Here is a 16588-nt window from a genome sequence, read left to right on the forward strand (position 1 = left end):
ACACCTACATAAAACCTACAAGTCAAGCCAGAAATCTTGGTGTAGTTATAGACTTGGACCTAAACTTCAGCAGCCACAAAAAAGACACTTGCAAAAGCAGCCTACTACCATCTAATGAACATTGCAAGAATGAAAGGTTTCTATCTAAACAGGGTACAGGAAAACTTATTCATGCATTTACTTTCAGCAGGCTTGACTATTGGAATGGTGTCTTCACAGGTCTCAGCTGCCTCACTAAAACCAGGACAGTGGAGCACATCACACCGCTCCTTAAATCACTGCTTTGGCTTCCTGTGTGTAAAAGGGCAGATTTTAAAATCCTACTTCTTGTCTATTAAGCACAAAATGTTCTTGGTTTCAGACCCTTAAGGTCAACTAGGACAGGTTTACTCAGTGTTCCCAGAATTAGAGCATTTGTTTTTATTGTTTTTAAATGTTATTTTAATATCATCTTAATGTTTCTACTTTTAATGTATTTCCATGCCTCTGTAAAGCACTTTGAATGGCCTTGAGTCTGAATGGTGCTATATAAATAAACTTGCCTTGCCTTTTTTACGGCGGCACCTCAGGATTTATGGCACCCGGCATGTGTCCAGTGTCTGGTGCTGACAGTACAAACAATGCAGCGACTCGTTAAGCTGAAGCCAGAACATCAAGACAACAAGACTTTTATGAACAAATCAGTGCAGATTAATGCTGAAAAACAAATCAGAACATCAGTCACATCAGCAACACATTTGAAATGTTGAGTTGAAGCATCTGACCAGTCTTTTGAAATATCTGCGAGTGAATGATGATCACACGAAATCATTAAGAAAAGAGTCAACAGTCAAACTCACAGCATATACACATATACTCAAATTGGCTTTTCTAGACTGTTAACAGTCATCTCTGTCTATGACTCTATAGTAGTAAACAGTAATTTATTTAGTTTGTGAAGTGGCCATGGTTGGGGGCTGGGGAAGGGTGGTGGAAGGAGGAGGTTTAACAGAAAAAAGAATATCGGGCCAGTTTATTAAAAATGGAAGAGCGTGAACTAGCTGCTTTTAATCTGTGTGAACTGAACTTTGTGCCACTGAAGACCAGTGGAATCACTGTTGGATTTCCTTTATTCTTCACAGTAAAACCACCATCCTCCCTTTTTTAAAAATATGTTCATCCTGAGTCCGGTGTGGTTCATGGGTGCATCAGTTACATCATAAAAAGTGGCCAATTTGAACATTAATGTTTCAGAATCATCTTGGATTATATTACTTCGGGGGACTCACATTTTATTATATAGTCAAATACATCATAAAAATACATTAACAGTGTGTAACTAATTATGCAGAGCTTAACAAGCTGTAGGAATATAGGAACGGCCTATCCAGCAAAAAGAGAACCTCTGGTGTCACTTATGCAAGCACTGTCACATTAAAACAGTCCACTGGACCTCTTATTATTCAGCACAAAACACTTCAGTTCTTATACCAGGCAGGAAATCATCAGCAACACTCCCTAAGGAGATGCTATGCTAACTAATGGCCGACGACATAATTGAGAATGTTCGCTCAGAAGGTGGTTCGCCTTTGATGCCCTCTGAGCTTGATGGTACTCCCCCAGGTGATGCCTTAGATTTGCTGAAGTGCTGATGGCAGCTTTATAAACCACAGTGGTGTTGCAGTGACGCCATGTTAAGGAGGTGAGGTACAAAAACATATATATTTTCTGAGAGTATGTCCTTAAAAAAATAAGCTCAACTACCAGGAGGCATATTATCTGCAACAGGATAAGCAGTTAATGGACTAATGCAGGAGATTAATCTACACTAACATACTGTAGTTCTGCACTTGTTTTCTATGCTTCCAGCTGCATTGCTACATTGGCGCAAAAATCAGGGTCAGGGATTGTTTTGTTTATTCAGTACAACAAGGCCAAATCACCTAGAAAGCATCCATCCAGAGTATTTCTATGAGGGGACTAGGGGTTAAAATCACTTATCAGTTTGCTCGTTCACTTCAAAGGTTCATAATCGCTGAATTACTAAGAGCCAGGGTCACAGGTTGCCATTTGACCTATGGATCAGTTGCCAAACATCAGGAGGGAGACAGAGGAGAGAGAGAGGAGGAGGAAGGCGAAACGGCGTGCAACCAGTGCTGAGCTGTGAGTCGTCAGCACGTGGTTTGGCAATAGACCAGAGAAAGTCCAGTCAAGTTGAAGGGGGGGTGACCAACGGCACTTAGTGTATGTTGTGGCCTGTTGGTAGCTGGCAGAGCTGTAAGTCTCAGTGGTGATTAATTCCCCTAGATGTAACAAGAAAGCATTTCTGCAGCGCTACGTGTGCCCTGTCATATAAACGCTCATGTCCCAGTTCAAACATGCTTCGGTGAGTACACCAGGAGGCAACAGCACAATGTTAGGGCACGACTTCTGACTGCTTTCAGTTCAGTCTGATACTGGTTAAAAAAAATTTGTTGACTCCAGTACTACATTGTTGTATTGGCTAGACAAAGCTAGTGATAGATTGTCTCAACAGCCATGAATACATCATTTTTCCACTTCCCCCCCAGTAATTAAAGAAATATCCCCGTGGTTTATAGCCCTGGTTGGGAGTCACTGTTTTACCTCATGTCTGGGATGATGATCACATTTTCAGTCAACAGCAAGGAGAGCTTCAAGGCTAAACGCTACTGATGCAGTTGGTGATACCAATGATTCATTGTATATTCATATAAATGCTTGCAGGAGAACATTTCTCAGAAGGGGTCAAAAGAGATATTATATATATGTAAGGTGCAGATGTTAATTTATACTGTGTATAGTTAACTTACTAAAAAAAATATGTACAGTGTTTATACAGTTATTTATTTACATATTTATGTTAACACAATTATTATTTAAAAGTTTAAATATTTAAACATGCATCTTTAAAGAATTAAGTAACCTCCTGAATCCATCTCTGTAGTTTTCCTTTTATTTACCTCAGTCCAAGTCCTTCTAGCCTCTGATTGGTTAGTTTAGCGGCATGTGACTTTGAGACAGGAAGTGTTGGGGTTGTGAAAACTGCTGCTTGGAAAGTTAAGCCGTCTCCATCCAGCTGTTTCATTTATTAAAAGTGATCCAAACCACCACAACGTTACACAAAGTTAGCACATTTCCCACATGTACAGCTACTAACTGTCATGTTTTATATGCGGATTGTGATTGAAAGACTGAATCCACTGTTACGTGACACAATAAGAACCGAGAGCAGAGATGTCCTGCTGTAATCTCTGCTGTTCCACTCTCATACTCTGGATTGGATCTGAGCTTGAACATGTATGGATGGATTTGGCAGTGCTCACAAGCTGCAGGTGCGCTGCCTCTTAACAGGGTGTTCAGCCAATCAGAGGAAAGTGGGCCCAAGCTAATATTGCCTGTTTCAGTCAGAGGGGCTCCATTACAGGCAGGAGGAGATAAATAAACACTCTTTTTGAACTGTGAATAATGCATAGCGAGTCCTAGAATAGAAATACAGAGCTGTGAATGAGCATAAGTCTCTTTTAACACTCGACAACAAGAAAATAGACTTGTGCAAACACTCTCCTTGCCGACAGCCCTCTGGAGACCACCATTAAAGGAAATTGCTGAGGGAGAGCACGCTTAGCCTCCAGTCTCCAAGTTTATTTGCGACTCTATTGGTGTTGAAGTGTGTCAAGGGTCCTTGGGAGACCTCTCCCGCAAAGGGTCTTGAGCGGATCTTTAATGGAGCCCTCAATGAAGCCATGGAGAGAGACAAAGAGAGGATGACATTGTCTCCATCTGAAGACTCACCTCTCCCTCTAATTGCCTCTAGTCCTATTGATTACCCAAGGCCCCTCACACCTGTTCCGTGTGATCCCTTCACACTGTGTGTAATCCCCTCACAGGGATCACAGACCCGCTCGTCTGCTGTTTTCTGATGTGATTAGCGCTATTGATCAAAGTGCATTCACGTATGTGTGTGTTTGTATGAGTGTGGGGGCACGATCACTCACGATTTCAACACCAAAAAGAAAGAGGTAAACACATGGCTGCATACTGATATTTAGTTAGATTGATCAAAGTGTTTGATGATCATAAACCTACCATACACCGCTTTTAATAAAAGAACACACAACTGCTCCTGCCACACCAACAATAGCACACACAAGACGCCCACACACACCGGTTCCAGCAAGCAGCGCTGAACCTGAGCCTCCATCGTGCCCGTTCTACCCGGCCCGGAGGTGTGTTTAAGCAGCAGCTTGATCCCCAGCTCATATTACCAGACATCTTAATGTCACAACACACACTTCCAACCCCTGCCCTCTCTCCCTATCTGTCTCTCTTTCTGTCCCGAAGGGAAATTAGGATGACTCCATTCCCATGCAATTAAATGCTCTCATGCTGTCTGGCCCTCACACTATTCTGTGTATGTGTGTGTGTGTGTGTGTGTGTGTGTGTGTGTGTGTGTGTGTGTGTGTGTGTGTGTGTGTGTGTGTACTGAAGCAGAGAGGGAGAGAAAAGTGACTACATCAAATCTCCTTCTATCTCTTGATCGATCGGAAGAACCCTGGACCCCGGTGATAACGCCTGCCAAATTAGACAGGCTGCCACAGTCGGCAGTCCACTCGTATCTCAGCTTGAGTCACCTACTGTACCTCTTGGCTCTCACTTCACCTTACCTGCAGTGGCAGTACAGCCTGTCGGGAGCACCGGGCCTGGGTCGAACACTCAACTTGACCAGTGATCATATAATAAGCAGGTATGAGGTGGCGAACCTTAAGCATGACTCTCACTTTCCAACTTACGTGCAAATGCTCAAAATAAAAATAATAATATTTATAGTTGAATATATTTTTTTCCGATTTGTTTGTATTATTTTTTATAATGTGGAAACATTTCCTCCCGGATGAACATAGTGGCAAAATTTATAATTAGTCTGTTAGCCCGTTAGCCCATAAAATTAGCAGTCTGGTGGTTTGTGTGAAGGAGGTGGCCTGGGATGAAGAATTACTGCTTCAGTCCACGCCTGGCTGCCTGCTTCTGGAGCTGCCCGCGGATCGAAGAACTGGAACGTGGGTAGAAATAGTGACTGGCCGAAGGGTGTATGTGGAACAGAAATGCCCTGAAGAGCTTCTCTGTGAGACTTGCAAGTCCTACAGGAGAGGAGGAAGCGCTGGGGACTGTGTGGGAGCCAGGATGTCAATCATTGGCATATATTTTGGGAATGTCCAGTAATAAGACATTTCTGGACAGAGATGCACAAAATATTGGAAGGCATATTTAATAGGTTTACTAGGTTATGGTCAAAATGGGTTTCCTATGTATGACAGCCACAGCCACATTTTATGGAGTTAACAAATGAATTGCCCCATGGTTGTTTGTCTGGTGGTTGTGTGTGTGTATATATATATATATATATATATATATATATATATATATATGTATATACACACACAATCTGTCTTCCTTCTTGAAATCTATGTAACTTACTGGATTGTCTCCCAACATGTTACTATACACCTGGGTTAATATACATCCCTTTTTCAGATTGTAACCTAGTTATGGGAAATTCTGTTGGATACATATCGTTTAATAAAACAGGAAAAAGGTTGTGGGGAAAGGCCATGATGTTCATTTGCTGCTGACCTCTACTTTGTAACTGCAAGGCTATTTCTCTGTAAGTGGTGAAATGCTCTCAACAATCCACGAAAAAAAAAAAAAAAGTCAAGTCTATCATGGTTGTGATGAGCGTTTGATCATCTGCTCCTTCATCTGCTTTATCTATAGAGTTTCTCATGATAATAAGGGAGAGAATGACATTCGGTTCATCAGACATTTCCTTAATGTTAACGCTCCAAAGAAAGCAGTCGATCTGAGCCGATCACACAGACCTTGAGTAATTTAATTAGCGCATGTAGAACTTCTGCGGAAAGAGAGACCACAGCTTTACAACAAATAAATCAACTCAAACTACATTCCTATTGTCTTCTGCCTGCTGCTTATTCTGTAAAACTGGACTCATCGCCAGCTGTGGTCCTGAAAACACTCTGCTGCTCTGCTCCTATGTATTGCTCCCTCACCCTTGAGGCACAACAGCACAGCCACGGCCCGCCACCAGGAATTTTCCCATGCCTCCCAATTAGCCACTCCATGCCCGACACACACCAGAATTCATTATTTTCCTGGGTTCTTCAATGGCCTTGGCTCCATCCCTCCTCCGCCACGTGCAGTGCAAATCAGTTCACTACTTTTTTTTTTTTTGCAGAATCCTGCTGACAAATAAACGACAGTCATGGGTGAACATGTCTGAACACGCTCCTTAAAATCTCGAGTGCGAGTCGTGTCTCATGTCTTCTGAGGACGAGTTTCAAGTCACTGTGTGTGCGGCGAGTAGCAAACTCGACTCGCCGTCTCTGATGTGGAGCCAAAAATTTGTGCAAAAATACCAAATGATTAGAAAGATCAGTTGCACCATCACATCACAAAAATGAAACCCATAATGCATTTCTACCAAAGAATGGAGTCAGTAATTACACAAACATTAGCTGTTATGATTAAAGCCTCCGGATGTCAAATCTATATGTGATTACAGTATCGTTCAAATGATGTTGGTGATGGAGGAGGTGGAGGTTATGGTTTTTGTTTTGAGATAATTCAGTGTCTGTGTTGCTTTCAGACCATTCATTCATTCTGCGTCTCTGTGTCGGAGCCAGGGCAGATATCCTGTCACAGTTTCTCTTTCAACCCAGTCGTTATTCATTCATTGTGGAGTTGAAGTTAATTTTGGCGTCTGCAGCACACGGTTTGTGAACTCTAACGTTTACCGCCACTGCAGGAAGTAGTGCAGTAGTGCAGTGGAAGGTATACGCAGGTATACGGCGTATACTCATTTCTAAATACCGTCTGATGCACGTCATTCAGTAGTGTACTGCAAGGCCCTACTACGAGTAGTGGGGGGTCATGTCACTGCTTCCTGGGAGAAAAAACATATTGCCTGCCCCCTACCTGCTCTGTTGGTTTACCAGATCCATATGAGGTTCAGTTGACATTGAGGTCATACTTAGTTCAACAGATTATGAACCTATACCGATTTCTAGAAATGCTCTGGGCCTAAATGTACAATGTGTATTTTATTTTGAAAATCAGCTGTGTCATTCTGAATGTTCATTAAAAATAAACTAATCTCTGATTGAAATGTTTGCCTCATATATGGATATATTTCTTATTCATGCATCAGGCTGGTGTAGAACCGGCACCACTAGCAAACTGTATCTTTACATACTATCTGCTACAAATCAGCTGTTCCAAGAGACGACCGGCCCATAGAAGACAAGTGAGAGAATAGTTGTCCAATTTTCATGTGTGGACTAAAGAATAAGGAATACTTCCCTCAAAATACATAATTATGTAGCTGTCTCACCAGAACCATAGTGTAGTCGCCATGCACAGATAATAATTTAAAGAACAGGAGGGCGTCTTTAGTTTAAGTGGATCATATTCTCAAATCACACACTAGATATCCTGTAATTCCAGCCCAGCCTGTCTGTGTAAATATTCATTCAGACATCCAGCACGGACTTTGAGCAACACACTGGAGAAAAGCTTTTTTACTTCCCACTGAAATTGGCAGTTTTCAGAGGAGAGAATGTGCCGTCCATCTCAGCAGGTCCACAGACGGCACAATCATTCCCACAATCAATACGTCCTCCTACCTTCTTCTTGTTGGTCGGGCAGATGTAGAAACTGGTCACTACGATGGTCGTCCCCGGCATCAGATTGAGTTTGGTGTAGGTGGTGCCGTAGTCAGTAGATCTGAAACGCAGACAGAAACAAGAATAAGAGGGGACAAAGTCTCACAGTAGAACAGTGTTCGATTCCCATGTGAAACTAGCAGTTTATATTGTAACCATGACAACAAAGACCATGTAATGTTGAGGAAGTACTTATGATCTTTTCCTAAACCTAACCAAACCGTGGCCGTTATTATAGTATCCATGACAACAAAGGTTGGTACGCCGCTCTCGGTACGATCCACGTGTTTATTATTGTAACCGTGACATATTTATAGTAACAGGAGACGCTCAGTTCATTAGATTAGAACTATTGTTCTCCTGCAGATTGAAAAAAGCAGCATCTCCATGAAGAACCTTGGAAAAAGGGAAACTTTCTCTCAACCCTCCGTGCACCATATTACCGCTCTGTGTTCTGCTTTCTGAGCTCAGTGACAAATCAGAATTGGCTGGACAACCTTCATCGCCACGACGATGCAAAAACAGCCCCGGGGCAGCAATTAAGTAATGGCCAGTCCCCAAATCTCTCAGGTTTAAGAGCAGGTATGGAGCACTGTGTGTGTTTGAGATTGATAGCTAGCTGCTAGGATTGTTTCTCCAGTCCGGTTTAGTCACACCCAGCGAGCAGAGTGAAGGTGATTGCTTGTGACAGGTTTTGAAAAACAGCACAGGTTTCAGCTCAGCGAGGCTGAAGTGAGGTGACCGCTTATGTATAATTAATGCCTCAAACTCCTGTCAGGAGCATAGAGGGGAAACATTCTCCTCAACCAAATAATGCAGGCGAGGGAGATTAAAGCAGCAAATACTGATTATGACAGATTAAGAAACTGAATTTATCTGAGGAGTAAGTAGAGGTTACAGAATGCAAATGTAACATACTGCATATTTGCATTTGCCGTTTCTGGTGTGTAGCTTCTGACAGCTTTCTGGGGCTAATTTGGAAAAGTAGTCCAAAGGCACAGAGGAAAAGAAATGCTGCAGCATTTAGCCGAGGGCTGAGGGTTCAACAGGAGGGAGCCGGAAAGGAGAGGCCTTGATGAAAGACAATGATGAGCTAGCACGTCAGCCTGGTTAAGGATGAGAGGATTTACTCCTTCGCGCAGTGGGACATCAACCACTAATGGACACACACCCAATGAAACACATACCCACCCCGAAGCCCTGCCAAGCCGTTCAGCAATCAGCTCTCCCAGAGTGCTCTGATGCAGCTGGAGAAAATGGAGTGGCATAGCAGGGGTGAGCTATTTCTCTGCGGTGAGCTGGCAAGTGTTTTCATCTTCCTCGCCGGCCTGTGTGCGGTGTTTAACCCAGGATCACTTGGAGGACGTGGACAGATCTAGCGCTGATGGCTGTGTTAGCAGCCAGAGCTCAGTGCTTATCTCAGAGACTCACTTGTGGATAGAGTGAGGGCCCGCTAGGCCTGCTGTGCAGAGGCCCACTGAGAGGCTGGATCATCTGGGTGTAAGTGGAGGAACCACACAGAGCGCTGAGCTCAGATCTGCTCCTAATGAGTGAGTGATGATAATAAACAAAGCAAATTTAGAACCGTCCATCTGCCTTTTTTTTCCTTTTTGACAACAATAGTAACTTAATGTATTCTAAACATTATAATATTATACAATCCTCACTGCTGACCATTTTTCCAAGCAGCATACCAGAAGTTTGCATATTGATTTCCCTTCCGTTCAGGCAGCCATTGTTTTCAGAATCTATACAAGATTCAAAACTCATCCTGGATTCACCTGCTTATGTTGAATTCAGACATATCAAACATGAGGACTGTAACCAACCACCACTTTATTGCAAGAAACTATCAGATTTAAATGATATATTCCAAGATGTTATGATGTCCAAAGTCTCTGGGGCTTCAGTGCTGGTAAAACCCACTGTTTAGCTCTCCAGCCAATCACAAAATTGCCTAATTCGGGGCTGCAGCTCACTCTTTCATCCCTGACCGCGGTGTAGCCGCGGTGCTTCCGGTTGAACAGCACCGTGCTGGACAGGTGACAGGTGTGTCTACAGTGTCTGTGCTCTGAAAGACCTCAAAAGCCTGATGTTAGCGGGTCTTAGCAGGTTTTTTAACCAGTGGAAAAGGGGCTTTAGAGTCAGTGGGAATTTTCTCTGGTTTGCCGCTATAAGCAGTGGTTAGTGCAGCTTTGACTGTATCATTCTGACTCATAACAGAATGACAGAACTGGTAAAAATCTATAATTGATTGATGTGATATGAAAATATACTAAAGACTGATTTTGCTGAATGATAAATCATCAAAAAATTACATCATCATTCCCCGTGTGTTCCTTGGAACAAACATCTCTGTTTGACACGGAGCTCTCTATTACATATTCATAGTCTTTCATTAGCAGGACTTAATGATCGGTGGGACCGGGCCTCTTGCCCAGAAACACATCTCAACATATAGATGCTGACTGTACACATCTCTCTGTCCTCATTACCCTCACCACCAAGGGCCTGTTACCATGGAGGCTCCTTCCCTCCATCCATCTGGTGTTAAAGACCCAGGGTGTCAACAGATGGAAATGACTAGGTGGTTATACGTGTCAGCTTTGTTAAAGCATTCAGACATATGAACAAATTATATCAGTGAGATTTGTGTCGGAAATTTGCGAAAAAACTGGGGCAGTCTTCTCTTGTTCGTGCAGAACCAACAACTATACATGTTACTTGCTGAGTATCCGCATCTGCTGGACACAGGATTTTGTGGTTGCTCATGTGAAAATCATTAAAAAAAACAGCAGCTGAAAAATGTTACAAAAGCAGGGGAGAGGAGTCAGGGGGCAATGGAAAGACGTTATGCCACTAATAAGGCTAATTTGGGGTTTGGGTGGGGGTTGTTGTAGAAAATCAGCTGCCCCAGCGCCTTATATGGCAAGAATAATGATGTTGAGTTAATAAGAGAGCTCATTTTGCCATCCAGACCTTTGGATTAATAGACTGGTAGGGAGCTATTGTAGATTAATGAGGAATAATTACTTTGAAACAGAGTGGGGAGCAGATGAGACGATGAGATGGCAGAGAACAGAGAAGATGGGGGAGGAAAAAAAGGAACTAAAATTTTATCTATTGCTCTAAATGCAGCCCTCAATCCTGGTAAAATGACATTCAGGCAGGAAAGTGGGGCATCAGGACACAGACAAACACACTGTTACTGCTTATATTACCCTTCATTTCTCTACTGAGATGTGTCACAGTGTCGTTCACTTCAGACGATATGTCCTCAAACATCACAATCAAGATATGCTTGAATAAACATCCTGTTCGCCTTAACAAAGCTGCCACGGACACAAGTGATTTGTTAGAGGCCGTACAGTTGAAATAATAACATTGGAAGAACATAAACCACTAGAATACTGGGTTATAAAAGAGGAGGAATAACAAGAGACAGAAAAGGGGAGAGAAAGGTGGACAGGAGAGTGGATGTGACGAGACAGACAACTGCGGGTGAAATTGTATTTTCCTTGATGCGCTTGAGAAAACAGAGAAATGTGGAAGCACTTTACGGCGGGCGACAGGTGCTGATTCAGATTTAATGTCCTAATATGTCAAGGTTGCTCCCAGCGGCTGACGTCTCGGGGAAGACAAATCGGGAGTGTCAAGCCGACGTGTGATGAGACAGAACACAAAAAAAAAAATGTAGAGAAGAGGGGGAAATAAGAGCGGATACGAGGAAACTCGTCTCTAATGAATTTATGAAAATCCAGCCGCAGATCTTCAACGTGTTAGCTGGTGATGGATTGTGACTGACATGTGCAGAGACCTTTAGAGAGGAAGGTGCTCAAAGTTAAACAGGGGTATGTAAAAAAAAAAAAAAGGCAAAGGCCTGGGGTGCTGGTCAACGGACACCATTGAGGCCTGAGGGCCTCAACAGTGGGACTGGAGCAGCACTTGTCAATGGATAATAATGGAGGTTGTGAGTTGTACTATTGGATTGAATAAAGGGAAAGAGTAACTTTATCATGAAAACAATTGTTGTATTGTACATTTATAACTTTTGAATCTGTGTAGTTGCTTGAGGTGAGGGACCTGGACCTTCACTTTAGTGTGAACTGGTAGATTGAGTTGTTACATCATTGCAAGAAACAGATATTGCTGTTTAACATTTGAATCAGTTTAACTGTTATTGCTGTTAGCTTTTTCTAAGTAATTTAAAGTGAGGATTCCCTCGCCCCGTTGTGTTAAGTCTATAAGCTTCTGTGTGCCAGTAGCCTGTGTGTGACTAAGTCAGGTCCAGAGATGAAGGTCAAGACTCAGAAATTAACATTTCCCTCACAGTAAAAGTGTCCTTCCAGCTTAAAGTATTTTCCAGCAATTTCTAACAACTGTTGCAATTATAGAAGGGAGCTGTCGTTAGTGTTTTGGTATCGTTAGGACAGGTCAGTAAGGGTGCTAGTGAAAAGGTAGAGAGGGAGACTTTGGGAAGCGGCAGGAAGAATCCCCTTCACCCCGGCATATATTTCTTTCCGATTAAAAACCTTGTCAGGCAGACAAGCTCATCTTCAGCACTTTGAAGTGAGGGCTGAGCAGCGCTCCTGCACTGGCTAACAATTTACAGCATAACCTGTTGAATTATAGCAACCTGTACGGAATCTTACAACAAACCACATCATTGATTATCACCTATCAAACATCAAAGAGTAGCATCAATCTGACCGATGAGTGGATGGGACTGGATGTTACTTTACTGCCAGGAGTTTGCTCCACAGCCACAGCGCTGGTCCAGAATCTGTCCTGCTTCGTCTACAGCTATAATTAGTTAAATAAATACTTTCCACTCTGAGCAGGGCAGGAAACTAAACCGCACAGATAGCCTGTTAAAACCTGCTCATGCTTGTTCTACTGTGTCGTTAGTTGTCTCCGAACGTCTGCTCGTACTGTGGAAAGTGCAAATACACAACGTTCTCACTTGCTCTTGTAAAATACAGCAAAACAGTGCACACATTAAACTGTTGCAAACCCAGTTTTCCTGCCAGGTAGAGCTCCTCCTTCTGAGAGGGAAATGAAATGCTAATATGTCTCCTGTTGAGTATCTGTCCCGGGTCGCAGCTGCACCTCCGTTAGGGCACATCACGGATGACCTCAGGTGAAAGCTCATCATGTGATGTAAATTGACAGCAGCCAGGCCTTAGCATTTATTTTCAATTTAAATTAAATTTATTATCAATTGTTAAAAGCATTGAATAATGGCCACAAGTGTTTTTATAGAACATTATGATGTCAAAGTGAAGTTGAACTTTAACCTTTTAGATATAAAACATTATCACTTAATTTTGTCCTTATGCAAATTTGAGTTAAATTGTGTCATAATTAGTGTCTGAATTTGTGAGTTATGGCTAAAAAACGTGTTTTGTGAGGTCCCAGAGTGCCAGAAGTAGAGGGAACGTGAGATCACTGTGACCTTGAACTTTGACCTTTGACCACCAAAATCTAATCAGTGTGATATGAGGACGTTCCGTCAAGGTGTTACTGATATATCACGTACAAGTGCCGACAACCCTGGAAAAAAAACACCTTTGGACATCTGAACTATTTCACTTTTTGGGAGTATGAACTCAGTTTGAACTGAAATCTGAGCTCTCTCTTGTGAAGAGTGAAGTTGCACATCACTGATACTCTGGATGAAATGAAGCAGAGCAGTGATGTGGTGTGTTATAGACAAGCCAGGGGACATATACAGGAGCAGGATGTGTCCTGACATGTCGGATTTCTGCAGGAAGTCAAACACTGAGGTAGACAGATGCTGTCAGTCCGAATCAGGGCTGGACAGCCAGACGGCCAGACTGCCAGACTGTGGGGTTTGACGATCAGGCTCATCAGTGATTGGCTGACACACAGATGTCCCCTGGAGCCCAACTAGCAAGTGGGGAGCAGTAAGGAAGAAGGCAAGTGTCCGCCGATAAGACGGAGGATTGAGCCGTATCCGCCTGTGGAGAATGTGTCTGAGTTTTCAATCATCTGTGCAACCTGCAGCACTGCCACAGAGACACAAGGTTGGGAAAATCTGCAATTCATTACAACACCACCACTCCGCTGACAGGAGTGATGAAGCATGAGGCAAACTTGTCTTTCTGCCAGAGTATCACTCACTGGGGTTATTAGCTGCATCCCAAAGAATGTGTGCCAAATGTTGTCCAGAGTGGGTTAAAGATCAGGTCTTGAGCGACCATAACAATCTAAGCCTCCCCATCTTTCTTAATGAAAGAGCAGGGAATTAGCAGGAGATGGCAGCTTTTGATTTATCACAGAAAAGGTAATTGCCATGACTAGTGTTAAAATTACTGCTGAGAGAGGGCCACCATTAGCGTTGAAGCTAATTTATAGTGGTTAAAAGCAAGGCGTCATAAATACCACCTGACATATTGCAGTTTCAACAAGTGCAATCCCATTTTTATGCTTTAGAATGGTAAATGCAGTTTCATGACACAGCTCTGTGATGCTGAGATAATGAGCATGTGAGCTATGATGCAAAAAAAAAAAAGAATAAAGGAAAGTCAGACGCTCCCATCTGCTCCACACATGGACAGGTCATCAATTCTGACCTCTCTCTGGCCTCGCATCATCCTTTAAAAATGACCACTCTGCTTGACTGCAGCTGTTTTGTAGAGACCAGGCAACACCTCAGTGCCATCTATCTGTGTATTCTCCCTGCTTTTACAGCAGAGCAGTGGTTATGGATGATAAAGCTCAGGGAGTCTCAGGTGTAACCTGGACAAAGGCTTTATGACCATCTGCTACGGCCTGATTGCATCAAAGCCCGGCTTTATTGACTGCAGAATGCACTGTAGAATGATATAGAGAATACAGATACAGAGAAGCTGCAGGACAGTTGTGAGGCAACTTTTGAGGAAACACTGTTTTGATAGAAAAAGGCTGTGGAAATGTTTACTCGCTACTACGACACCGTCTTTTCAAGACATTCGTGGCCCTGAAGTGATGAAAGTGGTGGTGACAGTCGCACAGTCGGAAAAAAAGAGATTTTTAACAGCGAGTCCGTTAGTGTGAGTGCTCCTCAGCTGCGGATGCCTCCAGAAAATGACAGCTAAAAGGATAACTGCTCAAGTTCTTTTGGACTTGGGATGACAGCAGCAGACGTGTCAACCACACTGGGCACCACTCATGAAAGAGGAAACAAGTCGCCACGTCTGCAGGATGGTGTTAGGGTTGACAGGCTCGTGACACCACTATAGACCAAAGAGAGGAAACTGTTGCTGTGGACACTTTCTACCAAAGTAGAAGTCTGAACGAAAAACGCCTGACAGCAACATCTGAAGATTATCCAAAGTAACAGGAAGAGATGCAGCTGTTCAATGCTGCGAGCATCAACAATGACTGGTGGAGGAGCTCCATCTGTGGGGACATGAGATAATAATTCTCGGGTCAGATGGGATATGTAATCCCTCTGTGGTGTTCCAGTCTCCTTCCAGTGTAGACAACCTTTAAAGGGAGGGGGGTCTAGAAGGAATCCAGATCAGATCAAACTGCGTCTTTTCAACACAAAGAGGCAGCACTTGTAGTCAAAGCTCCTCATTGGTGAGTGGGTTACTTGCTCTTTCTCTGCTGGTGAGCCCTAACACCTTGTTAAGGAAAGCCACTCCCATTTTTCTAGTCATTAAATAAAGGTCACGAGTCATGAGCATATAAAAACAAAACTATCCTCCACAGCTAAATACCCCTGAATGTGAAGAAGATATAACTTTTTTTATAATTTGTGTGAACTGGTACTTTAAAGACACAGTCTGTGACTTCTCCCTCCAGGAGTCACTCAATCAAAACAATAAGTAGTAACTAGAATCACCTCGTCGTGCTTGTCTGCCTCCTCCACTCAGACTAGTTTCAGATTACATCCGTTTATCCAGAGTCATCAAATATCGTCACATCAATATCATCAAATATTGACATTTAGCCATCGAATTTTGATCAATTTGTCCTTGAGTCTAGATGAATGTTTTTACCAAATTTGAAATAATTCCCTCAAAGCCTTACAGAGATATTGTGATCACAAGTTCAAAACCGTGTTTTGTGAGGTTAATCGTGACCTTTGACCCCCAAAATCAAATCAGTTCATCCTCGAGTCCTAGTGAATGTTTGCGCCAAATTTGAAGAATTTCCATCAAGGTGTTTCTGAGGTATCATGTCCATGAGAATTGGGCGGACATACTGACAGACAACCTGGAAAACAGTATTCCTCTGGCGCTGGCTGTTGCTGGCACAGAGGCAATAAAGACAGCGTGGGATCATGGGAGCTGTTATCTTCACAACCATTACCAGTTTGGATTCCTTCAGTGTCAGTGGTTCAGGAAATCAAACAGACCCAGTGATTCTAACCATTAAAAACACTGAATGAAGCAGTTTGACATTTAAAGTCAGTGTTTGAGCGACGCTGTACGGAGGACAGAGACTCAGGGAAGAGCTGGAGCTGAGATTGATGCTAACCTTTGTTCTGATTGTTTCTCTGATAACTTATGAACCAGACGTTCAGCAGGTTTTTACCAGCAGCTGAATTGTCCACAGAGGTGTCCTCCTCTCCATAACAAACACACCAGGGGATTAAAACCAGAGATTCACTGACGCTCTTCAGTGACAAAGTACAGGACGTCTCCAGCAGCTGGGAGCTGAGCTGTCTAACATTTCCTCAGCTTGTTTCTCTGATAACTTCAGATCCAGACGTCCGACGACTAAAATCCTTCATCTGCTTCAAATATAGAGCTGAAAACCACCAAGGTGTCAAAAGTGTATGTGGCTTAAAACTAGATAAAAGTCAATGTTGAGCTTCTGTCAAACAAACACACTGACAC

At 42.9% G+C, this 16588-nt stretch overlaps 1 protein-coding gene across 7 annotated transcripts in view; it reads right to left on the bottom strand.

Annotated features, from left to right (window-relative positions):
* sorcs2 (sortilin-related VPS10 domain containing receptor 2) overlaps positions 1–16588 on the bottom strand; it is a 318274-nt gene that overhangs the window by 157808 nt on the left and 143878 nt on the right. For all 7 annotated transcript variants that reach the window (XM_056368848.1, XM_056368847.1, XM_056368846.1 and 4 more), the window contains exon 3: positions 7698–7797. In XM_056368848.1, the coding sequence (XP_056224823.1) occupies positions 7698–7797 (100 nt within the window). The remainder of the gene's footprint in view (positions 1–7697; positions 7798–16588) is intronic.

This window comes from Seriola aureovittata, chromosome 23, assembly GCF_021018895.1.
Source record: "Seriola aureovittata isolate HTS-2021-v1 ecotype China chromosome 23, ASM2101889v1, whole genome shotgun sequence".
In the NCBI taxonomy this organism is placed as follows: Eukaryota; Metazoa; Chordata; class Actinopteri; order Carangiformes; family Carangidae; genus Seriola; species Seriola aureovittata.